At 43.3% G+C, this 24,708-nt stretch overlaps 5 protein-coding genes across 5 annotated transcripts; 1 reads left to right on the top strand and 4 right to left on the bottom strand.

Moving 5' to 3' along the window:
* Positions 1 to 7,205: 7,205 nt before the first annotated feature.
* LOC108031052 (uncharacterized) lies at positions 7,206 to 7,886 on the top strand. The gene has a single exon (XM_017104252.2). The coding sequence runs from the start codon at positions 7,226 to 7,228 to the stop codon at positions 7,700 to 7,702; it is 477 nt and encodes a 158-aa protein (XP_016959741.1). The 5' UTR covers positions 7,206 to 7,225; the 3' UTR covers positions 7,703 to 7,886.
* Positions 7,887 to 14,432: 6,546 nt separating this feature from the next.
* On the bottom strand, positions 14,433 to 16,412 carry LOC108031332 (FAM172 family protein homolog CG10038). Its single transcript, XM_017104584.3, has 5 exons — positions 16,181 to 16,412; positions 16,025 to 16,128; positions 15,751 to 15,938; positions 15,179 to 15,446; positions 14,433 to 15,122 (listed from the first exon to the last, which is right to left on the bottom strand). The coding sequence occupies exons 1-5, from the start codon at positions 16,311 to 16,313 to the stop codon at positions 14,841 to 14,843; spliced, it is 975 nt and encodes a 324-aa protein (XP_016960073.2). The 5' UTR covers positions 16,314 to 16,412; the 3' UTR covers positions 14,433 to 14,840.
* Positions 16,413 to 16,589: 177 nt separating this feature from the next.
* On the bottom strand, positions 16,590 to 17,952 carry LOC108031822 (mite allergen Eur m 3). Its single transcript, XM_017105552.3, has 2 exons — positions 17,261 to 17,952; positions 16,590 to 16,902 (listed from the first exon to the last, which is right to left on the bottom strand). Exons 1-2 carry the CDS (start codon positions 17,918 to 17,920, stop codon positions 16,693 to 16,695), a joined length of 870 nt encoding a protein of 289 aa, XP_016961041.1. The 5' UTR covers positions 17,921 to 17,952; the 3' UTR covers positions 16,590 to 16,692.
* Positions 17,953 to 18,150: 198 nt separating this feature from the next.
* LOC108031820 (uncharacterized) lies at positions 18,151 to 22,136 on the bottom strand. Its single transcript, XM_017105551.3, has 5 exons — positions 20,767 to 22,136; positions 20,053 to 20,703; positions 19,862 to 19,994; positions 18,461 to 19,806; positions 18,151 to 18,403 (listed from the first exon to the last, which is right to left on the bottom strand). The coding sequence occupies exons 1-5, from the start codon at positions 21,995 to 21,997 to the stop codon at positions 18,234 to 18,236; spliced, it is 3,531 nt and encodes a 1,176-aa protein (XP_016961040.1). The 5' UTR covers positions 21,998 to 22,136; the 3' UTR covers positions 18,151 to 18,233.
* A 226-nt stretch (positions 22,137 to 22,362) lies between these two features.
* Positions 22,363 to 24,088, bottom strand: LOC108031157 (FAM172 family protein homolog CG10038). The gene is made up of 6 exons (XM_017104373.3): positions 23,976 to 24,088; positions 23,808 to 23,899; positions 23,634 to 23,749; positions 23,357 to 23,544; positions 22,777 to 23,035; positions 22,363 to 22,718 (listed from the first exon to the last, which is right to left on the bottom strand). Exons 2-6 carry the CDS (start codon positions 23,887 to 23,889, stop codon positions 22,434 to 22,436), a joined length of 930 nt encoding a protein of 309 aa, XP_016959862.2. The 5' UTR covers positions 23,890 to 23,899; positions 23,976 to 24,088; the 3' UTR covers positions 22,363 to 22,433.
* Positions 24,089 to 24,708: the final 620 nt, after the last annotated feature.

The raw sequence follows: 24,708 nt of genomic DNA, 5'->3' as shown, positions 1-24,708 counted from the left end.
GGCATTTTTGGCAAGCCGCGACCACAATGTTGACACGCTTAATTTCTTGGCCACATTCATGGCACTTGTTTACATCGTTCTAAGCGAAGCCCAAACCCATCCGGCGAATGGCTGCAAAGACAAAGGGATTTTTAATGGCTTTTTTGGCGCTCTGCCTTATCAGCGGCGGATATCCTTGGAAGGTTGCGGCTTGCCACTGAACAAATAAAGGTTACTTGCCACTAAACAACTCGCATGCTGCTCCTGGCTCACTGTTTATTTTGCTCGTGTTTGCCCCACGAAAGTGTAAAGTTTTCCCAGTTGTTCGAGGATAAAGCGTGAGATAAGCTTGGCTCGGTTTGAATTATTTCGTTGGTTTTCCTGTCCGCCAGGAAAGTCTGCAGTTTTCCCGGTGGTTAGGGGTCGTGGATAAAGGTGAGGTAGGGTTACCTGGCTCAACTTCTTTAAACTGCTGCAGACACACCAAGCATATATTAATTATCTTTTCATATCAGCTTTCTTACATTTTTTAATTTATATGTACTCCTTGGGAAATGGCTGTTATCCCTTGTAAGTTTTCCATCTACAGAACTGCTCTGCCCCATCACACCCAAGAATAACAAATTGTCAGCACATAAGATGGCATTTAATCTTCAACAAATTGCCGAGACACTTGTACAGACAGCTTAAATAAATAGTACGCCTTCGTCAGTCGACTGGAGGTGGTGGCCAACCCCCCTTTCCAGTTGCTTCAGAGGGCAATCTGTCAGAGCGGTAAGAAACTGAAATACGCATCGTGTTATGCTGGAAATCTTTGCTAAATCGTTTTTTATTCTGCCTCCTCCAGCGATGGCTGGCGAATTTGCATTTTAACTCAATAAATTCACTTTGCATGCTGCAGAGCACGAATTCAACGGTGTTGTGCCCTATAAATCTGTTAGAGTCTAACGACTACAAGCTTCTCACTGGGGGAATCCATTGGCGGAGCACAGCCCGCGGCAGCTCAGTCATTTCCCAGCTACTGATTTCCTGGCTTATGGGATTACAGCAAGTGTGAGTGGATAAATAACTCACACCCAGCGATCCACCTCGAGTCTTCCATGGGATATCTTGGCTTACCTTTTGTCGCCGCCTCGCTGGAGATCTGGTTTGGGGGCGATATTTGCGTTATTTACGATTATTTACAATTTCACAATTTACATGTGCCTGCTTTTTGAGACTGCCTGTGCCCCTCCCTGCCACGCCCCCGGTGTCGTACAAGGAAGAACATCCTGCGCCTTGTATCTTGATGTGTTGATTCTGCCCGGCCTGCCCTTCTCCACTCTTATTTATATCACAATTACTGGGTTTTAACTTGGGGATTTGCCATGTTGTTTAGTGGCGGGCAAACTGTTTACCCAAAGGTTGGACGGGGGTTCAGGAATGTATCTTAGATGTTTGAGCTGTGGATTATGCAATAGATAGATTGGAAATAATAAATATTCCAATTGTAAGCCCTTAATTGCTTTACTTTCAACACTATTGAACACAGTTTTATAACATTGCTCTAACTTATTTTGAAAAGCTTTCAAAAAACATCTTTGAGGGCTTTCAAAATATTTTAGTCCCGTGGATTGTGGATAAGGTAAAATAAAGTTAGTTTAAAGTTAGTAAATGTTTTCCCCGATTTATTTTACATCATATCCCAACAACATTTTATACAATCTCTGTGATTGCATTTAAAAGAAACTCTTCGATCTGTTTATGGATCGGCTTAATTCGCACATTTGGCCGGCCCTCTGCGGTCCGCTCCAATTGTATTTATTGCACAATAAGCCGAGAGCAATTATATAAAGCACACACAACACATTGTCCCAAATCGGAGGACCCCATGCCAGGCGCAACCACCTCGGCCGCACCGCGTCCAGGAATACCCACTCAGTGCGGCGGTGCGGCTCCAGCACATTTACACTTTCTGCAGCCTGGTTAAATTTATGCACTGCTGCGATATTTGGCCGGCGGCATTTTGATTATTGAACCGAACCCGAGTCGCAGACCGAGTCCACTGCAAGCTGCAGAGAAACTTCTGTGCGGATTGCGGATTGTGCAACCACCAGAGTTTGCAACTAATTGAATTATTAGCGGGTTAGCAGGCTGGGATACTGGGATGCCGGGCTGTCTGAATCCCTGGCTCGTTCCCTGGAATTATTGTTGTTGCGGTGGTTGACAAGGATCAGTGCCGACGCCTTATTTGTGTTCTTGCTCATTGCACCGGACCCCGAATCCCTGCCCTGCTCTGTCCTGCCCTGCCCGCCCATTGACCTGTCTCTGCCGAAAAACCCAAGGCCCTTGGGCAGTGGGTGGCCCAGCCTGGGCAACCTCTAACAAGCGGGTGTTGTGATTCAGATGCGGTCTCAGATTGGCTTCGGCTGGATGTCTGGGCTCTGGTTCTCCACTGGGAGTGACTCCGGAACGCCCTGCCCCGAGGCACTCGGCCCACTCTTTCCACTCGGCGACATGTGCACACGTATTGTTCTTGTAAATCATTGATTAATTCCTACGTTTGCATATGATTAGGAAAACTTGTCGAGGGGATAGCCGGAAAAGATTTTCCATTTGCATTTTGACTTTTGAGGCTGCGGTGGTGGTGGTGGTTGGTCTGCACATGAACCGGCGGTTAAGGTCACAACTGGCAATTAGTTTTATGGAGGGTGAAGCGACCTCACAGCAATTTGCGGATAACCACAGGTTAACAGCGGAATAGAAAAGGGAATAGAAATTATGTTATAATCACAGTGATTGTACAATGCGATATCATAATTCTTACTTAAAAGGTGCGCACTTTAAAGATTTCACCATATTCCAACTCCCGAGGCAAACTTTATGAGTTGACCGTGACATAAAGCAACCCTTCGGTTATCAACAACCAAGTTCGTGTTCAGATCAGAGTCACACTTTCCTGACACCGAGGGTTCTGATTTCCCTCTCATCAGGCGAATGTCACGCGTGTCAGACTGCCAGCAATGACCAGATATGTCCATACTTTCCCATACACCATGTTCAATATCCATGTGACACACTCACTCCTGGCAGACAGGAAACTTTTCAATGGAAACTTGGTATCTGAGTGGGCAAAGTTTGCTTACTTTGTGCCAACTTTCGACCACGAGCACAATGCAGAATGCACTGAATTTTCATAAACTTTGACACTTTGGCTTCTCGAGCCTCAAACTTGGGCACTGGCAAGCACATCTAACAATGTGGGTAAGGTGTGTGTACTCATAAAACACCCAGAGGACCAAAACTGGAGCAGGCGAAGGAAAATATCCTGCGCTTCCGCACAATTAGTTTGCTCCCTGGCAAGTCGACACAACCCATTCCCCGGCTTTTCCGATGGCAATTTGCAAGGTGCTAAGCGCAGCCCGGGAACAACAACAAATCACTTAGCCCTAATGGCTTATGCTGAAAGCGGGAAGGGCGCTGCATTTAACCAAAAAACCTCAAGCAGTTAAGCGTCACAGAAGGAGCTGTCAAATGGTTGTCTTTTCTCGACAGCCAGCCGTTGAGATACTGTGTAATTGGAGAACGAAGTCTGAAATACCCTACAGACTGCTGGGATATGTATATATATCCAGATTCATAATGTACTTCCTTTTTGATCAAAAATATAAATATTATCTTCACATAACCTTTGATGAAAGATTTATTTAGTAAAAATGTTGGTTGAAATATTACCATGTTCCTTCCATCAAAGATAAGTCTTTGTTTTATAAGTCTTATAAGAATGTCCAGCAGCCAGTTCTGAAAAAGAGAATCCCTGAAACTGGAGCGTTGCACGATGCTGCCACAGACTGAACTCGACTGACAGCCCCAGTACCTTCCACCCCCTCCCCAAAACCCTTCACATAATGAGCGACCCAATTAGGCAAAGTGAGTGTCGGTGAGAGAGATGCATATGAACCAGGGAACAATTGAACAATGTGCAGCCAGCAATTAACCAGCAAACCTGCCACACCAAGCAGGCATCATAAAAGGCCATATAAAGATGATACCAAGACGAGGCAAGGGAAATCGACTTCCTTATGCGGAGCAAGAAAGCGTGAAAAGCAGCGCTTAACTGCTTTATTGATATCATAAACGTTTATTTACTCAGGAAAAGGGGGAAATGGCTTTTGAAGTGAGTTGAGAAAAAATTGGAACTGAATTTTCCACCCAAAAAAGTCAGTAATTTGTTCGAAACAATAAAAGAAATGGCCAAAGAATGGAATGACATACCTTGCTGAACTCGTAACAAAATTTGCAATCGATTGGCACTCACACCTAAAAAATTTTATTTCTTCCCAATTTTTGCAAAAAAGTCAAAATTTGCTAAAATTTGAAGTTTTTAGAATTATCTGGCCAAAACAGTGCGCCTTATATGTGTCAGAACATTTATGACCAAGTTACACCAAAAAAAGTCACAGAAAAAAATCGGTTTTTGCCAAAAAACCAAGGTTTTCATTTTCTGCACAAAAATAATCAGTATTTTGGGCGAAACAATGAAAATAATAGTCCAATTTCGTAATGCCATACCTTGCTGAGCTCGTAATAAAATTTCCTATCAGTTGGCATTCACACCTAAAAAATTTTATTTTTGACCCATTTTCGCAAAAAAAGACGATGCTACCCCTTGCAAAAAAAGTAAAAATTTTCGAAAACTTGAAGTTTTTCGAATTAGTCAGAAAATGACTGCCATCAATTATCTAGCTTGTTAGCGGACGAAAACAGTGTGTCTTATAGTTGTCGGACCATTTTTAACCAAGTTACACCAAAAAAGGTCACAGAAAAAAATAGGTTTTTGCCAAAAAAACAAGGTCCTCAATTTTACCTAAAAATAATCAGTATTTTGGGCGAAACAATGAAAATAATGTTCCAATTATGGAATTCCATAACTTGTTGAACTCGTAACAAAATTTCCATTTTATTGGCACTCACAGTTAAAAAATTGTATTTTTTGGCCAAAAAAAACGCAATGCTACCCCTTGTAAAAAAAGTCAAAAATTTTGAATTTTTTTAGTTTTTAAAATCAGCCAGAATAAAGTTCCCATAAACTATATAGGTTGTTAGCTGTCCAAATCAGTGCGTAGTTTTTGTGTCGGACCAATTTTGACCAAGTTACACAAAAAATGGTAAACTATTATTTATTACCAGTTTTTCCAAAAAAAAGACGATGCTACTCCTTGTAACGAAAATCAAGGTCAAAATTTGTAGTCTAAAGAATCAGTTACAACGTTCGATTTCCTAGCTTATAACCTATTCAAAACAGTTCGTCTTCTAGGTTTCCTCCCATTTTTAGCCAATTTACACCCACGCTTTCCTCCCCTTTAGTAACTTATTCCAGATGCTTCCCACACTCTTGTCAATCCATTTAGTGAAATCAAACCTAGTTTCTTCTCCCTCGTCACCGCAACATGTGCTTGCAATTTAGCCTCCGCCGATCAATTGCACATAGGTTGTCCGGTTGTCTGGCTGCCATTTGTTTATTAGATTTGTCAATGCAACAGTTTTTTCTCCTTTTTTCATTCCGGGCAATTGTGGGAGGACGTAAAAATCATTGGAATTGCAAATGGATGGCCATTGGAGAGCGAAAAAATGGCAAAAACTTTTGTGGACGACAAATGCGCCCTCGAACTGGCCAGCGCTGTCACATGCAGGCGATGCGTATAAATTAGGGCCGCCATCGAGAGGCCATTGTGCGGCATCTTAAATGTCAAATGTGACACCCCAGCATACACGGCTCGCCCCAGCTTTTTGGCCTTTGTCCAGTGCACCTGAGGAGGCTGTGGCACTCGGGACATTTGACTCAAACTGCCGGCGAAAACAATAAATTTCCCTTTTTGCAGGCCAGCAAAAAGGAGGACTTGTACATGGAACTACTCATTGTGAGGACAACGAGGGGCGGTGACCACAGGGCGGGGGACAGCAAAAATGATGACCACTGGACGCACGGGTGAGCATTCACATTCCCATTCGGCCATTCTATTGCATAAAAAACAGCGTTACGGCCAAGGAACAAGTTGCTGGCTAATAAAAAGGAGGAGGAAGGACAGGAAAGGGAAACCCAGGGACAAACCTGTTTCAAATGCATCGGAGGGGATGCCAAAAATGCGACCGGGGGGAGGTCACCATTATGCCCAGGTTGAGGGTGTTTAAGCGGAAAAGGTAAGTGCCATTGATGTGGCCACTGCCAGGGCTTTTAGTCAATATCCCAGGCACTTGGCCATTTTTCTTCATTTTTTAGCACCACGAACATATGGGTAAGTTACCCGGAAGTTAAGCTGTTGTTTATGTGTCATAATAAATCATGTTCAATGCACACGAAACAATTCCAACTAAGTGGGTAATGGGAAGGACTAAAGTAGACTTTGTTGCCTTGCTCTTAAAATGGCAGTATCGAGTAGTTCCTATAAAGGTGCTGATTAAATGAAGTGGACAGAGAGAGTTCTTTATAAAGTAATATGAAATAAGAAGAAATATATTTTATAAATTCTGTAAGATTTCGGATATTTGAATATAAACTAAAAACTTTGAAGTTGTATTAAAATAACCTCAACAAGTAACATGGGGCCTTCATCCACCACCGTGAGAGCAGAGCTCCCCAAATCTTGCTAAAGAATTGGTTAATGTATTCAGATAAACGCACCCACAAGTCCCAGGTGACTTTTTTTAAACGCTTCTAAATGCAAATAAAAGAAGTCACTTAAAAAATTATTCAGCCCACACTTGACGGGGAGGCGACAGGGGACAACCTCCGGAATGGCATGGAAAAGTAAATGTGTTAATGTTCGCCCCGAAACGCTTTTCGAATTCATGTCAGTTTCGGTTTCATGAGGTAACGAAATTCACAAATTCGCAGCGGGTGATTGTGCGGAGGGGCACGCGTGTCACTTACAGAGATTCACTGGGAATGGATGTGGCAATGGGAATGGGAGCCCCCGGGGGAAAGATTGAGGAAGGGAAGACAGTCTATCCACCGCAAATGACATCTACGTGGTCTGGGCCCAAAAAAAATGGGTAACAACCTTTCACCAGAACATTTCTTTATATATCTGCAGTTGTAAATACTGCAATTAAAACAAATATTGCTTGAAACTCATTTAAGCGTGGACAGCTGTTCTGTAACTTCAGGTTTACCTAGCCGGCTCCAAGTTCAAGGTTTTATAAACAATTTTTATGTCATATAAATACTTCGATCGAATCAAAAAACAGTTCAGTTTCGACTGTGAATATGTCAACGCGTCGTCATTTCGGGATTGTCCTACTCTTATGTAGCATGAGTTTGGGCTACAACTACAGGCTCGTAGAAAACCCCGTAAATTTTAAGACTTGTCCAGCGCGAAATAAGGAAATACCATTCGAGGAGCCACGTTTGAATAGTCAGCCACGAACCTTTTATAACGTCCACGATATCCCCAGCAGACATCTCATCAACTCCAATGAAAACGAAGTAAAATCTGAAAACTGGTTCTTGAGGATTTTCAACATAAAAACCTTAAGCCGTGAGATCCCAGGAAACGACGAGAATCAGCATGCGGATGGATTTGCAAAGCTCCTTCTTGATTTCTTTAAGCCAAGCCCTATGATGGTGGATCCTTTACAGCAACATAAAAACCAACCAAAAATCCTTTTCATATTAAAGAAAAATCCCCTACCAGAAGAACACCACATAGTAAAAAGGGATCCCATACCATACAATTTCATGTGATCAACCCAAAGCTTCATAAATTGTTATTTCAGATTTTTCATTAGCATTTCTCAGCATACGTTACCGCACCCACGTCATATCCATCTCACATAGTTATTAAGATCTATTACCCCTAATTAGGAAAACTTTGTAAGAACACATGTTCCCAGAGACGTGGCAATAAATTAAATCATTTTCCACTGTATCGTTGGGTTTAAACTCCGAGGCACATTGAGGAGATTTCCAGCCATAAATTATTTCCCCATATGAAAAACCTTTCTTATGCCACTTGATTGCGGTTTGAAAGAACCCCCATTCCATCCGCACTCCCACCATAAAAAATTATATTATATGCATGACCCCAAATTAATCTAGCGAAACCTCTTCCATTCTGCTACAAGCTTCAACCCCTGTTCAAAAGGACATCAAAGCCGGTGAAGTATGACAAACGAAGTTATTTGAATATGACCGTAAATGTCATATGAGGACAAATTAAATTTGGCTTACGGAGCTGGCCAGGAGCTTAAAAAAAAAAAAAAAACATTCCATTTTATGGCTGTAAGCTTTTATGTCAACGTCAGCAATGTTTTTGCTGTTGTTAAAAATAAGTACTATTAAAATTCAGAGTATAAACATAAAAAATACCTTATAATGGTAAATTATTCATCCTTAATTTTAGAATATTCTACGGATTTTAATGGTGAAAATATATATGTATTATTTTTTCTAAGCTATCTTCAGCTTCAAAACTCTACCTAATAAATGTAGTTGCCAAATTTTTGCATTCAGCTAACATCAACACGTTGAATTCTGCAGCTTGCCAACTTCTTTGCAATATGTTGTCGCCAGAAGTGAATTGAAATTATGCAAAAATAACAAGAGAGAAAAAATGGAGAACAAAAGTAAGAAATAGAAACAGAATTTAATTTGCATTGCGAAATGTTGGCTCAGGCGGTGTCCAATTCAGATCCAGACACTTTTCCACAGCCAGAAATAAACTCATTCGCATGCAGTTGGCGTTTCGCAAAGTGGATATTGATATTTTGTCCTTAAATTTTGTTATTTATGTGGTGAGTGGGGTGTGAGGGCGGGAAATGCTGGGGCAACCCCTCTCTCGGAAAACTAAAATAAACGAAACAGAAGTTTAGAATTTGCGGCGGACAAAGTAGCAAAATTTCCGTCAAGTTGTGCAAATTTAACGCGACATTGTCTGGGCCGCAGGACCCTCCCCCTGTTTCCTTTTTTTCTTAGTTCATTGGGGGTGTGTGTCCTTTGCCCATTGACATTCAAGTCATGTGTCAGAGCAGAGGCCGATGCTTAACTCTGACAGACCAAGCCCCGAAAAGTTCGCCCATAAATTGTGGCAAAAAACCAAAATGTTTCAACACATTGAGAGGAAAACCTTGTTCGACACAGGCACTTGAGATTTTCAATTGCCTGCAAATTTATTTTAAGAGTGCGTGAAATTTATGATTGACAAATTGAATTTCAAAATTGAGCAACATTTTTGAATAATATTGTTTCCGATTGGGGTTATGGAAGGGCAGGGAATATTGAATAATATTTGCTTGGCTACTCTTTAAGAACTATCTTTACCCCGGCAAAAAATGAAGCCATAAAAATGATAAATGATCCTTCAATCGTTCTGCCTCATCATAACGCACGGAAGTTGGCAATTCGTCATGGCCACGAATTGTTTGACCAGTAAACTAGCCTGCAGGACATTCTGCCAAGCCGCCTCTTAAAGACCAGACAACCAAGTTTCTTTTTCTATATTGTTTCGGCATAAAAAATCACTAAACACTCCATAAACAAAACCATTAAGTGTGCCCCCATTAGTGGAGGGAATTTCTGGATCAAAATCAAACACATAACACAGTTTTTTTATCATTTTTATGGCCGCCTTGAGTATGTGGGCGTAATGATATAAATCTTCATGTTTATAAATCAGAACTGTGGAATCTGTGCCCCCAGGGACCTTCGCGGAAATTTTGGGGGGCAACGATTTTAGGAAACTATGTGCTAGGTAATTTATACTTTTATTTAATCCTAGAGATACATTAAATTTCATTATTTAATACCCAGGAAAGTACTATCAAACCATGCTTTAAAAAAACCTTGACCCTGAATTGCCGGCCATATTTTTCTATTTCCTTAAAAAATGCCTTACAAAGCAAATCAAATCTGCATTGTTCGGGATTTTTTTCTAATATGCAAATAATTTGCTGGCCAAATAGCAACCAACTGTGACCCGGCAGATGACAATGACACTGCCAACGCCCTCGAACGGAACCCAGAAGGAATGCGAGTCGCCGGGCTCCGTAAAAAGTCAAGTCGAGAACAATGCCATCCGAGGCCTACTTGCACTTGTGAGGAAGTTCCGCCTCATTTTATGAATATCTGTATATCCCCTTTTCGGCCACATTTGCGGGAGACACGCGGCTGACAGCTGTGGTCGCCGTGGTCCTGGTAAATAGTCCTCCTCCTCACTCACATCCTCCTCCTAGTCCTGTTTCTGGTCCGGATGCCACGGAGTGGTGGCTCTTGCCCCGGCTCAAACTTTGACTCCTCTGATGCGTGGCCATTGTGCGCATTTGACGTTTGGTTTATTAATCAGTTTGGCCCGGGGCCCTGGACCGACCGAAGTCACAATTTTCCACAAATGAATAATTTTTGTACAACAGAAAATATGAAGCAGAAGCCAAAAAGGCAAACCCACACAGAAAATGTGTCACACAAGGGGACTTGCTTTTATATACTTTTTCTTTGCTGGGTAATATTGTTTTTAGAAGAGCTTTGCAAGCCTATGTTCAAGAAGTCGGATAAAGAAGTAAAGTAATTATAAGTCTTTCATATTTTGTAAATGTTTATATAAACAATATAATGCTTTTTGAATTTTTCTAGCTTTTACAAAATACGTTGCTTCGGATTATAAGTAAAATCTTCTTTTTAACAGCCAACTTCTGGATTAGAAATGATTGTCTTGTATTAATTATTTTTATTTATAAGCTAAATTTAATTTATGAATTGTTCTGAAATATTTTTTCAATGATTTCGGAAAACCTGTAACCTTACATATAATCAGACGAATACTTAGAACTATTCTTATAACTTTATTCCTAATAACTTTATTAAATCTTTCGATAAGAGTGCTTGTTGGCTCGGTATTTCCCCAATTGTTTTCACATTTTTTGTGCAAGGCGGGTTTCGCATTTTAATTTCCACCGAGCGAAAGCGAAAGTCAAACAAATGTCAGTCGCGTGTTAATCAAGTGTAAATAAATGGCGCAAAGATTAGAGAGCACCGCCAAGGCAGCAACTGGCAGCACAACAATAACAATGAAACATTGTGAAAAGCCCAGCAAACAAATAAAAAATAAAAGGAGGAATTCCCGAAAAAATTGGGGGTGTGATGCAGACAAATAAAAAAGGTGGAAAAAAGTGGAAAAAACATTTAATGGTTTTTTAAATGTTTTTTAAATGTGCGTGAAAAATCTGTCACTCTGCGGCGAAGAACTTTAGTACACTTAAAGTTTTCCTTGAGTGCCCCCGCCAACCGGCGATGCAAATTAGCCGCCAAAGTTGTTATCATCGAAGCCCGAGCCCAAATCCCGAAGCCATTGGGCAGGACCCAAGCAACGCCTACGCCCAAGTGAGTCCTTGGACCCCGGAGCCAGACAAATCCTGGCCTGCGTGTCCGCATTTGGGGTGTCCTGAAGTGGCGTTGATGATACTATTATCTTAAATCGCGATGGGAAAGGCGCTGAGGCTGTCAGCGGACGCGGCCACTTCAATTGTCCTTTTTCGGCAAGGCATTTACAATTGATAGATAGAGGCGAAAAAATCGTTTTATTGGCTTTAAGGTCCTTTTTGTCGCCTCAGCGACATGAATAAAGGCAAAGGAGCAGCAACAAGGACATAAACCGCAAATAACTTGAACGCTCTGCGGCCAGAGGGTTTCCCTTTGTTATTGCATTTCCCCGTGATTTGTGTTTTCTCGGGGCGGCGGAAGAGTTTGAATTTTACATTTTTTCCGCCGCCTTCAGAGCACAGTGAAGCAAAGCGTTTTTGAAAGTGTTAATATATTATGGTATACATTATTTTGTACCATTCAGTTTAAAAATAAGTAAACAGTCTCTTAGAATATTTAATAAATACAAATAAATTTGTTGAATTCTTCTCAACTTTTGTATGCCTCACCAATAAAACATTTCAAATATATTAACATCTATGAGCGGAAATGAAAACTTTTGGTGAGTCACCAATAAGTTATCAATAGTACGAAATATGCGAGTAAATCCGGCTCAATTTTTTGTGCGTCACAAGTAACCAGTACTTTAAATATGTAATAACGAAAAATACAGATAATAAAATTCGTGGTACACCAATTCAAGAATTTTTAAAGATTTTGTAAACTATTTTATGCGTCACAAATTATTTCAAATTTGTGATATTTCATCTTGATTTTCTCAGGAAAATAAAATACGCGGAACCACGGCACTTGTGAGCCTGCCCAGCTAAAGGGGTGCAAATGCTGCAATTTGTAACATTATTTGTTTTTCTTTTCGGGCCACCCCCGCCAATAGCTCAGCGCCAAAAGGACACTGCTCGAAGACACAATGCTATCTAATCTTATTCGAAATTATTTCTGCGTTAAACCTGCATCTCAGCACTTTGCCATTCGACAATGGCCGGGCAATTGTTGTCCTCAACAAGGAGACGAAACTTTAAACTTCCGCCGGGCAAGCTGTGCGGGACCCTTCGCCTTGGAGGGCAGTCTTAATGATATTTACAGGAAGTGGCAGAATCGCATCAATCATTTGTCAGCCATAAAAATTCGTCACACACGAGTATTAAATTATACAACGCAAAAAGCCTGGCATATCTTTGCTGAAAAAACCGAAAAAATTCTTAATGGTGGCGTGCAATGAAATGACCTTGTAAGTTATGAGGCCTACGGGGGGCCGGACTTAACAGTGGGTCCGGAAAAATCTGTAAAATCCTGCGGAAAGTGAGCCCAAGGTTTAACGATGCACGGTCGCTCCTGCGGGCCATCGAATGGGATTGCGATCCTGCCATGTGTGCGTCCTCGTCCTGCGGATGCCAGCCAGCGACTCACTCGCCTGGTGTGCCCACTCACATGTGAACATTTATTGGAAAACATTATTATTTATGGCTTTTTGAATGACATCGCTTGAACTTTTCAAGCAATAAAGTAACGTGCAATAATATTTCCTTATAGCGGAAATTGCAAGCGCACAATTTTTCTATAAAAAAGGAAAAAAAGAGAATTTTGAGTTTTGATTTATGAAGATATTCATTAGTTCAGTTGATCGAAATTGAGTTAAATAAATAAGATTTACAACCAGGGGAATTAATATAAATGGCGTTGTCTTGTTTTAGATATATTGTAAAACTAAGTTAAATGTAAGTATGTAAGATTTTATGAGAAAACCAACATCATACAGCTTAGGAACCCTTATCTCAGGATCTTAAAACTACGAAAATCCCACCAAACAAATAAATTGCGATGGAATCTAAAATGAAAATCTTAAGCAACTTTATTTCGGGCAATTGATGCGCCGGAAACCCAATAGTTAAAGGGTTCGGATTAGGGGTTCAAGTCCTTGGTCATTTGGAGCATCTAAGGGATGCGAGGCCGTTTAAGATTTGATCAAATAACGACAAGCAAAAGGATTATTTTAAGTAATTGCTAGACATTGTTTAGTGGGATGCTAGAGCAGAGAGAATCCCACGGTATGGGTTATTTTATGTGCAAATTCGGTTCGACTTTAAAGTGAAATATGGCCAGAGCTGAGACCATTTGTTTTTATTTACTTAACCAATGCGATTACATAGGCGACTTCGGCTTATTTACTGCCATGTCGTGTGTCGGCATGTCGGTGTGTATGTACTATCTGCGGGTATATCTCCGAGTTATATATGTTAGATGCGGGCTCCAGGCGCATGACCCATTCCTGAACTCGTGCAAAGCTTTTTGCTGGCGACGGCGCCACGAACCTCTGCCTTCTCGCTCTAAGCCACATGATGCCATCCCTGTCGGCTGTGTGTGTAGGGCGCCCGTGGAGTCAAAGTGTAGATAGCAAGCTGCCATAGGACGAGGCAACAAGGATGTTGAATACATATAAAAATGTCTAAGGTGGAGCAGAAGCCATGACTGCGGCCATGACAGCGATAATGTATACGGCAGTGGGCAGGGATCCTCCGGCTTCCACCTCCACATCCACATCCACATCCTGTAGGTGGGTCCTGGCGCAGTTGTAGGGTTGCCGGGACTCACCCACCTTCTGTGCACCCCCTGCCATCGGTCCCGCTGTTTGAGTTTGGCTCCTGGTTCACTTTGTGGGTATTAAGTTCCTTTTAAGGCTAAAGACAAACGTCTCCATCTCTTTCACTTGTATCCTGGTTGCACTTTTTGTGCGCCAGTACGGGCGAAGGTGAGGCAAAGTCTTAAAAGTTGCACAAAGGGGATTAGGAAGGTTCCCACATAATTAATCATTACTACACTAAGATTTCGGAGGGGAAGCTATTCAAAAATAGTTGAACACCTCTACGGATTTTCATACAACTTTCTACAACACCTATTCCAAGCACTGCTCAATATTCATCCAAATAAAATCGAGGAACAGGCAGTCGAGTCACTTTTTATGACGCACTTAGTTAAACGATATGGACCGGAGAAAGGCCCTGGACAGCAGGGGTAAAGAGCCCGTGGAAAGTGGTCTGCCGAGACAACCCCAAGGAATTTGATGCAGCTGCCAAGCTGACAGCCCTTCCTTATCCGACCGTCGTTGAGGGAATTTGTTTTGCTCCCGGACGCTGGTTTTTTACCGAGCTGATGGGCCAAGCGGGAGACTTTTGTTTTATCGCTGCCAATACATCAGCCATCAATATGATTAACTCACACGGAATGTGCCAGAGTGCCGAAAATCAAATTAAATTGCCCTGATGTAAGTGTTAGTGACATACTCGGACAGCGTCCGCTCGCTTGATTTATGCATTGCAAATCGATGGTTTGTGTTTGTCCTCTGAGAAAAGGGATCAGTGTCAATAGTGTAGAGGCGGTAAAAACATAATTTATATTCACATCTCCGAGATATGCACTAAAATGGGGAGCATAAGGCTCAAGGAGGCTGTCACTACTGGTTCCTCCGCTGCTCACACTTGTCCTCAATAAACCGAATTATGGAATCGATGGCCGAGCGTGAAGTCCCCTCGTGCTGGGGGTGTCCAGCAGACACCTTCCGGATGCTGTGACTTAAGTGGGAGATGGGAGTGTCCAAGGGTAACTGGCTGGCCACCCAATCGCAGCTTACTTCGCATAGGTAGTCCCTGTTCTTCGCCTGGGGACTTCCCATATTCGCATCGGTGAAGGCAATAGCAAAAACGCGTTCTCTAAAGAAAGCCGAAAAGCGATCCACCTAATGGTAAAATATTAAAATGACATTGAAATTTGTGTTTCGTTTGGTTACCATACCAGATCTAAGATGAGGCGGGATCCATAGCTGTGGGCCACAAGTGCCACACTCTCCGGATCCGAAGGCATTACAATATTTTCCCAAACATATTTCGAGTGTTCGAGGAACCTTTCCTCGACGTTTTTCGCATTTGTGGCATTTCTATTTTCAATGCAGAATCGCGTACAATCATTGGCATTGGTAACGAGCAAATCGTATCCGAGCTGCTGAGCCCTACGAACATAAGAAATCTGGGAGCCATGGTCCAGCGAGTTGTAGATAATTAAACTAAAAGCGAATGAGAAATATAACCGATCAAGTTTTTTTTTTTAAATTTAATGAACATAATTTAACTAATAGTTGGCTGTCCTAAGGGAAACATTAAATGCTTGAGTGTTCCCCCAAGACCCGATAAACAAATATCTGATAGCCTATATTCCAGTTACAGTAAATTAATTTTTTATTTAACAAACACTTTTATCATCCCGAAGGATAATATAAGTTGGAAAATTTATCATTTAAACAAAAGTGGTTAAAAAATTGACCTTAAAAATGTAAAATAGTTTAGAAATCTTTTTGGGAATATACAAACCTTCTCTGCGACTGTCCTTCACTAACAAGGCCACAACCCTGAGTGAGGACTAGCAACTTCTTGGACTTTTGCAGCCTTGATGGTTGCGAGAAGATAATCGTCGAGCGTTCTGAAGCCTCGTCGAAGGGAATGCGGGTGCGGCTAAGACCGCTTTTCTCCAACAGATCGTAGGCGATTTCCGGGATTTGCTGACCAAAAATTAAAAAAAAATATTATGAAATCTATATTTGTTAAAAATAATAAGACAAGATGTATATTCAATTCCGGTACATACTTTGATCACATTCCGGTAGTGCCTATAGTTTTCGGCCGTGAAGTCATAAGAGTAGGCCTCCTGGACGGTCTCTGTCGCTGGATCAATTTTGCGCAGGACTCCTTCTGCAGAAGAATACAGTCATCATCATAGCACTTTTACTAGGAGTTCACTAACCTTCATCGAAGGCGTACCCGAATTTCTTCAGCTGGAGTCGAGCCTGCTGGGAGTTTCTAGCCGGTGACGGTGAGTCTGACATCGCAGATTTTCTAGAAGGGGCAGACATAGGTATTGGAAACCTTAACCACATTTTAATCGGCGGACTTCTCCTTCAGCGGACACTAAGAGAATAAGAATGCGGCTGCAGAGGGCTGTTATTTATACAGAATTGTTGCTCGCGAATTGTTTTAATTTGATAACCGCGCCACCATAAAGCTTATATCGATATCACAACTATTTAGAAAATTAAGAACCGATTAATATTCCGTTCACACTATAAGAGCATCAGCCTCATAGAGTTAAATTGAACTGTTCCTTAATTACTTAAAAAAATGTAACTTAAAAACCCCAACTTTACTATATACTATATTATATATATAATACAATTTTTTTACTAAATAATCTTTGTTGCTTCTAATAGTTTAGGAATACAAATATCAATCACAATATGCTCCATTACATTCTATGGCTTAAGAATTGCCTGCGTCTTTCCATCTAGTGTGATTGGCTTTCATGATTCCTACATTCATACCGTCCATAGTTTCCTGGATCCATTTCGAGTACTCGCTGACACGAGTGAAAGCATACGGCTGCAGAGGTGTGCAGGCTTTTCTTCCATAGGAAAGCAGGCCCACAAGCCTTTCGTTTGCCACATCCATCAGGGGGGCTCCCGAGTCTCCCTGAAACTCAAATTGTTACTCTAGGTTGAATAAACTATATAAGCTATATCCTTAAATGATTATCATCTGTACGTATTTTACGTTGTGAGATTTAATTAGCTTACAAAATTATAACATTTCTAGTAAGATATTTGTGGGAATGAACCTTAAGTAAAGTAGTATTTAGGGGAAATTTAAAAAAATTAAATTTTAGTTATGTTTTGCCAATATGATGACACAAAGAAATCCTTTTTGTTAATAATTCTTATAAACCTTAATTTCCTCTTCGCAACTTGAACTACTTTGAGAAGAACGAATTGTTGTAAATTTTTGATTATCATTTTCATTCATTTATAAAATACAACATGGATATACTTACGTCACAGGCGCCTTTAGGTCCTCTTAAGTGCATGGCACAGATGTCCGTTTTGGTAAGGAACACGAATCGGTACTTATGCTTACATAACCAGTTTTGCATTGTCAGGTAGGGCGTCTCCTGGAGCTTTTTAATCCTGCCGATTGTTGCCCTTCCCCAGCCAAGCATGGTAACCCTCTCGTCAACATCCTTTCGCGGTTTGACTTTGAACTGAATACTTCGGAATCGTTTGTTATCCAGCGTAAACTTTGGATAGACCCTTGCCACGGCAATATCGTGGCCGCCGAGCATCCTAAACCGGGGATGCCACTCCACTTGGACGATAAAGAACCGGGTTTGATTTCGACTGCCGAGAAAATCGTCTCCACCGGCCACATACTTGGGCGCCGGTTTGTGGTTCGGCAGTGTCTTAAGGCAGTGTGCCGCAGTGAGCAGGAATCCATCAGAAATGATCACGCCCACACAGAGGTGCTTGTAGTATCCTTTGACGTTAGTGCCGATGGAGACGACATAGGGATAGCGGGAGCGGTTAGGAATCGACTGTGCCTTCATCAAAGCTTTGGTCGTCGGTGGCGCACTATTGGTAACATGGAAAACCGTCTCCTGGCAGGCTGACAGAGCGATGAACAAAGATGCCAGGCAATAAGATCTCCAAAGAGACATGACTCCGACCAAGTCCCGGTTTGAATACCATGGCTAAGTCTAGTTTTCTAGTACAGTTTTTCTACTAATAAACCGTGAAATTGTAATTTTCTTACTTAGTTACAAATAGTTGCGGTTTTACTCGAACTAAAAATTGTAATATATTCTCCAACTTAACAAGAATGGTTAACATTTCGGAACAGAGGCAAATTCTGTAACTTAATAAAAAGTAATTTAAAAACTATTTAGCATTTCCTTCGAAAACTCTACATATCTTTCATTTTAATTCGCAAAAATTTACTTTAACACTTCGTAATCGTATTAAATGATTAAATTACTGGTTGACGACAGAGTCTTTAAGGCTCTGCTTCATATTTGCCACATGGTTGAGCTTGGCAAGGCGCTTCATTGTCTCCAGCTCCTTGATGAATGTGGCAAGCGCCTCTTTGGTAGTGGAGATGTCCCCATCTTTTAAGTCCTCCAGGGTGTCCTCCTTTTCAAGTTCTAAGGGGAATAAATATGTAATACTTCTTAAATATCAGTAAGCTTTAAAGTACTTGCCATCCATTTCTGCCTCTATGTCATCAAGTCGATTAAGGACCAACGATTGCTGCACCTTTACATGCTCGATCAGGCGATACTGGCACTCCTCTGGATCGATGGCGGCCTCTGGTTGCGGAACGTTGGGGAGTTCAGGGTGCTCGGCCTTCGGACGCTTCACTGGCGTCACGGCAGAGGCGTCCACATTGTCCTCGTCCCACTTCTTAGCCCACAGATAAAGCTTTGGGTGACAGCGATTGCGTGCGATATTGATCTTCACAAGCAGCGAGTGCATAGATCGCTTGGCATCGAGCAAATTGCCGGTCAGCGTGTGCGAGCGCTTCAAGATCTCGAATTGCTTAGTGGCTTGTGGGTTTCCGGTGTGGTACGCCGCCACTGGCAGCTTGCCTTCGAACAGCCAATCCTGGTCGTGCTTAAACTTCATTGACTCCCTTCCCCTTTGTGGATTGCGACAAATGTAGCACACATACTTTTCCGGCACATCAGACTCCTTTACAATGCCGTTGCAGGCGCCATGCTGCCAGCACAGACATAACTCGCACTGGATCATCAGGCCGTCCTCTTCTCCGTACTCGCAAATGCAATTGATGATCTCCTCCTGCCGCATTCGCACAATTCGTATCAGTTCACCGTTCTCCTTGATGTACTGCGGTGCCTTGTGTACGGTGTCAGCTGGTGGTGGCGCCAGAGCTGCATTAATGTCCGCCTGGTCATTAGATGAGGGCGTCGATACCGAGTCTGCCGTGGCTGGCGAGTCAATGGAGCTAATCGGAGTTGCAGCGGCACCAAGGCGACGTTTCTTCGAATCAATGCGTGCATCGGGAGTCGGGGTGTTGAAGGATTGCCGCGTCTCCTCAGCGTCGGGTTCGTTCAAAGTCTGACCCGCCGGGCTGTCTGTCAAATTGCCGCGACGCTGAGAGCGCTGACGGTTGCTCTTCCGCGAGCCAGAAGGGCGCTTGGTGGGCGAAAAGCGGGCACGCTTGCTGGAGCGGGTCAAGGCCGGGTTTATCGAGGCGGCAGCTCCAGCATCCAAAGAAATATCTTCCTGAACAATGCCACCCTCAGCAGATGGCGTCAACGTTCCTGGTGGCTCCATCTTGGGAGATAACAGGGTCTTAGTAGGCGATACTCCGGTCGGGGTTCCCGGCGTTCCAGGAGATGTACCAGAAGTTGAGACCGTTTGGCGCTTAAAAGAACGCGATTGCTGCAGATCCTGCTGGTGTAACTTGGCGAAGAATTGCTGGTTCGATATTTGATTCTTGGGCACCGTCTCGCCCTGCTCGATGGATGATGGGTGAGTGCGCTTGACTGCCAGCTCTTGCATTTTTGGGCAGTGGCTCACGTATCTGCAAAGTCAATGTATGTTTAATCTCTCAATTCACTTGCATGTGCGCTACTTACTCGGCGAATTCCTTGTGGTAATGCCTCATGTGAATTAGCAGAAAGTCTTCTTTGCGATAGGTCTTACCGCAATCTTCGCGCGGGCAAACATACAGATTATCCTGGATTTGCACTTTTAGGCCGCCAATAAGAGCTGAGGAACATAATAATATTGGTTAACAAGAATTGTTTAAAAGTTATTGTTTGCTTACCAAAACCATTCTCAACCAGGGGTGGATCTCCTGGTAATTGTTGGGCAGCACCTCCCTCGATGGCTTCCAGGAGTTCTGGGGTTGTCTTGGCCTTAGCCTCATCGGAAAGCTGAGCCTGTGGAGACATTAGCTCTGCTGGCGGCATTAGCGAGGCCACCGGCGCTTCCATGTACTGGCTTTCTTTCACCGGCATCGGAGTCGAAGGTAACGAGGGTTGCGTTGTGTTACTCTGGTCCAGCGTGGAGTCCATAGACACATCCATGGGTCTGGGCTTCGGCGGTGGCTGCGGATTGTAGTCGTGGGTGTAGACATAGGCGTTGATGTCCTTGGCCCGGCGCCGATGGATGCTAAAGTCGTAGACATCCGGATTGTATACCAGGTCCTGTGACTCGAGGAAAAGCTTCAAGTCTGACTTGGAGCGGAACCGCTTGCCGCTGGGCGAGACCAGAATAACATCCCACTTGCCGAGCACGTTGGAGCGCTGGTACATGTGCTTAATCCAGCCAGGGGGCAGGCGCCAGTCCTGCACAATAACCGTGGGTTTCTGGTGCTCGCCCACAATTAGAAAGCCCTCGGTCCCAATCGGCTGGTCATTTACCCAGTGGCAAGTCCACTCTCCGTCGTGCGGTATCTCTGGGAGACCTAGGGAAGCTGTTAAGCATAGAAAGCAGAAAAATAATTCGCCTCCTGGTTAAAAGAACAGATGAAACGAACCTATGTCCAAACTGGCCATATCCAACAGGGGCCAATCCCTGCGCTGTGGAGTGCTCTTGCTTTTCTTGTTGCCTGACGATCCGCCGGCCCCGCTCACGCTTCCCGTGCTAGCTCTCTTTGGCGCCAAAGGCGCAGCAGCAACTGGGGTTCCCACAGGAGTGGGTGTTTTGGGCGCTACTTCAACTGTTGCCTGAACAGCAGGCAGCTGCTTGGGCATCTTGTTCATGTGTACGGCGCGCACGTTCTTGATGTAGCCATCGTCGAAGAGCACCTCATAGGTGTCGTTGCCCAGCAGCTTGCGTATGGTGCCCGGAAACTTGCGCGGTCCCGACCAGCGGGCCATACACTTCTCATCCAACTCAAAGACGGGCAGCACTCGGTTGCTGAGGCGCTGCCTCAGCCGCTCCGACTTGATGGCCATCCACTCCTGAAAGCTGCCGCTCGTCGAGGGCGACACCTTCAGCTTATGGTTGCGCTCGAAGCGCACTAGCAGCGTCTGCTCCGTCTCGTTGACTTCCACGATGCGGGCGGGCAACCAGTTGCCCTCCACACTGAGGGCCTCCAAGCGGGCGCCGATGGTCAGGTTGTGTGGGTTGCTGTACTTGGGTGGAGTGCCGGGAAGTGGCGAATTGGAATTGGAGGCGGAGCCAGCAGGCGGGATAGTGGCCTCAACGGCTGAGGAGGGACCAGGTGCCGCTGGGACTTCCTCGGCAGCTGCCTTGGCGGTATCTTCACCGACCTCTTTAGGTGGCGCCTTGGCCTCCTCCTCCGCCTTCTCTGCTTTTGCCTCCTCGGTGGCCTTGCGTTCAGCAGTTTCCGCCAGGATTTGCGCCACTATTTGGTCCACCGTGGCCTTAATCACATCCTCATTGGCCGACGATTGGGCAGTTCCCGGGGCCCCAGTTGCGCCCTCCACGCTGGCGTGCTGCAGCGCACGGTGATCCGCCTCGATCTCCGCCGAGTCCATCTTGCCCCACGGAAAGACGGTGGGAAAGACGCGCGGCTTGAGCAGATACTTGCCATTGCGAATGGTGTTGAAGTCCAGGCGGCGAAAGTGGCGCGAGCAGACCAGGACGCTCTTGGTGATCTGGCGCTCTAGGCTGATGCGGGAGTTCTTGATCCAAATGGCCCGGATGATGGGGTCCAGGGGGAAGGAGTGGTAGGTCACGCCGTGGTGCTCCAGCAGACGCGACGTCGACGGACAATTGGCAACGCAGCAGCGGCGGCCCATGGTTCTATTCGCCCTTCGTCGCTAGGGTCAACTTAACTCTATTGGGATTTCAGTGGGTTTCAGAAAACGCACACTGTGCTTGTGACGAAAAAACAAAAAACCGACGCGAAATTGTCGAACACGTCTTCTTCTTCGATTGCAAGAGGCGATATTAACTAAAGCTATCGATAGCTGTTAGAGTGACCGCAAAAGGATTTCCAAAACACCCTCGTTATATTTAGAGATGTGAAACGTGTATAAAAATAATAACATATCGATATTTTTATTTTAAATCCATTTTGATAACGCTTATTTGAAATAATTTCTTATTCCCTGGAAATGTATCTATCAATATAATTAATGTCCTCTGAGAAAACATGTCAGGGTTAGATGTGTGCACGAGATATTTATTAGAAATGGGGTGTACAAAAATTCTTTCACAACTTGACGGAGGCTGTCACTTCTTATTCGTCCTCTGCTCATACTTTTCCTCAATAAACTTAAATACAGGATCAATAGCCGAGTGCGAAGTCCACTCGTGTTTGGTGTGTCCAGCAGAAACCTTCCGGATGCTTTTCTTAGACTCGGAGACGGGAGTGTCCAGGGGTGAGCTGCTGGCCACCCAGTCACAGCTCACTTCGCATAGGTAGTCCCTGTTCTTCGCCTGGGGACTTCCCATAGCCGCATCGGTAAAGGCAATCGCAAAAACAGACTCCTTAAAGAAATCCGAAAAGCGCTCCACCTAATAAAGTACAACATTAATATGATGTTAAAATTAAGCTGTCATTTTGTTTTCTAACCAGATCCAAAGTAAGACATCCGCCGTAGCTGTGGGCCACAATTGCCACGCTCTCCGGATTCGAGGGCAACACAATATTTTTCCAAACATATTTCATGTGTTCAACGGACGTTTCCACGCCCTTGATGGGATTCTTCTTTCCGTTGTAGAATCGCGTACAATCATTAGCGTTGGTAATCAGCAGATCATAGCCGAGCTTCTGGGCCTTTCGCACATAGGGAAGCTGCGAGCCATGGTCCAGCGAGTTGTTGATGATTAAACTGAAATCCAATCAAAAATAAAGCTGATAAATCAACGGACGTTTCCACGCCCTTGATGGGACGTATGTAGATGTAGACCCTAAGTATTTATAAATTATGATGGGCCATTCCCTTCAGCTTCGTTTCCTTAATGGCTTGCTGTCCTAAGGGAACGTTAAATGTTGTAGTTTTCCCTAGGACCTAATAAACAAAAACCTGATAACATTAGTTACATTAAATGTATGTTGCATTACAATATATTCTTCAGTTGACTGTTTATAAATATTTTGAACTCTTTTAAAATGAAAGTGGTCTGTAGATTTGTTACTACAAGATACGTACCTTCTGGCCCATTGTCCTGCATTAACAAGTCCGCTGCCATGTATGAGGACTAGCAGCTTTTTGGACTGCAACAGCTTCGATGGTTGGGAAAATACAAACGTGGAGCGCTGTGGATCCTTGTCGAAGGGGATGTAGGTGCGGCAAAGACCGTTTTTCTCCAGCAGTTCATAGACAATTTCCGGGATTTGCTGACCAAAAATAAAAAAATTAATATTAAGTGTATTTAAATAATAATTGCTATTAAAAATAGACTAATTTAAAGAATTCCGGTACATACGTTGGCCAAATTCTGGTAGTGCCTCTCGTTTTCGGCGGGGTCGTCGCTGACGTTGTAGGAATAGGGCTCCTCGCCGGGCTCGCCTGTCGCGGGATCGATTTTGCGTAGGACTCCCTCTACAAAGGAATACCGGAAAGGTCATCGTCATATCACTATTATTTGGAGTTTACTCACCTTTATTAAAGGCGTACCCAAATTTCTTCAGCTGGATGAGAGCCTGTTCGGAATTCCTTGCCCGTGGCGGTGAGTCCGACATTGCAAAGACTCTAGATGAGGAAGATTTAATTTTTATACACTGAAACCACATTTTAGCCGGGTGGTTTGTCTCTATTCGACACTTACGGAATAAGAATGCGGCTGCAAAAGGCTCTTATTTATATATTTCTCGCGTATTGTTTTGGTTTGTGGTGATAAAGGGCGTCCAGGGATGGAATACTACTGCCGCGCTAAAAAGCTTACATCGATATCACGATTACAAATATCGATGGAAATGGTAAGCCGATTAATACTTTATTCACACTATTGGTGCCTTAGCATCAAGGAGTGTAATATAACTGCTGTTCACGACATTGTTCGTATTTATTTATTGACGAATATTACCTTTAATGCTGACTTAAAGGCTTTGTATTGGGTGGTGTCATGCGGGTCAATGAATTATTATACAAAGATTTTGCAGAGGTGTTTGGTATTTTTGCCTATCGTTGACGGTCCATCACTAAGGAAATAAATGTGAAATAAAGGTGTGACCATAAAAGGGTGGGCAAATTATACTAAATATTTTAGATATACTACATTTGAATACCAAAAAATGTGGTGTTATCGATAGTTGCAAATCGTATATCGTGAAGGCTGCCACCCCGCCCAACTTATTTGAAATTACTAGTTGAATTTAAATATTTTATATGCACTTTATTTTGCTCAACTTGAGGTCTTTTGATGTATACCAAAATCTGTCTCCAGTTGTAAACATTCTTTTAATTCATAGCTAATATCCCATCCCTTTCTACTAATTTAAATATTGCAAATATTTGGTTCACTTTTGAAATTAATTGATGCGTTTATGCATCTCAGCGAA

This window comes from Drosophila biarmipes, chromosome 3R, assembly GCF_025231255.1.
Source record: "Drosophila biarmipes strain raj3 chromosome 3R, RU_DBia_V1.1, whole genome shotgun sequence".
In the NCBI taxonomy this organism is placed as follows: Eukaryota; Metazoa; Arthropoda; class Insecta; order Diptera; family Drosophilidae; genus Drosophila; species Drosophila biarmipes.
Note: the sequence above shows the minus strand (reverse complement) of the source record. Positions and strands in the feature narration are given on the sequence as shown.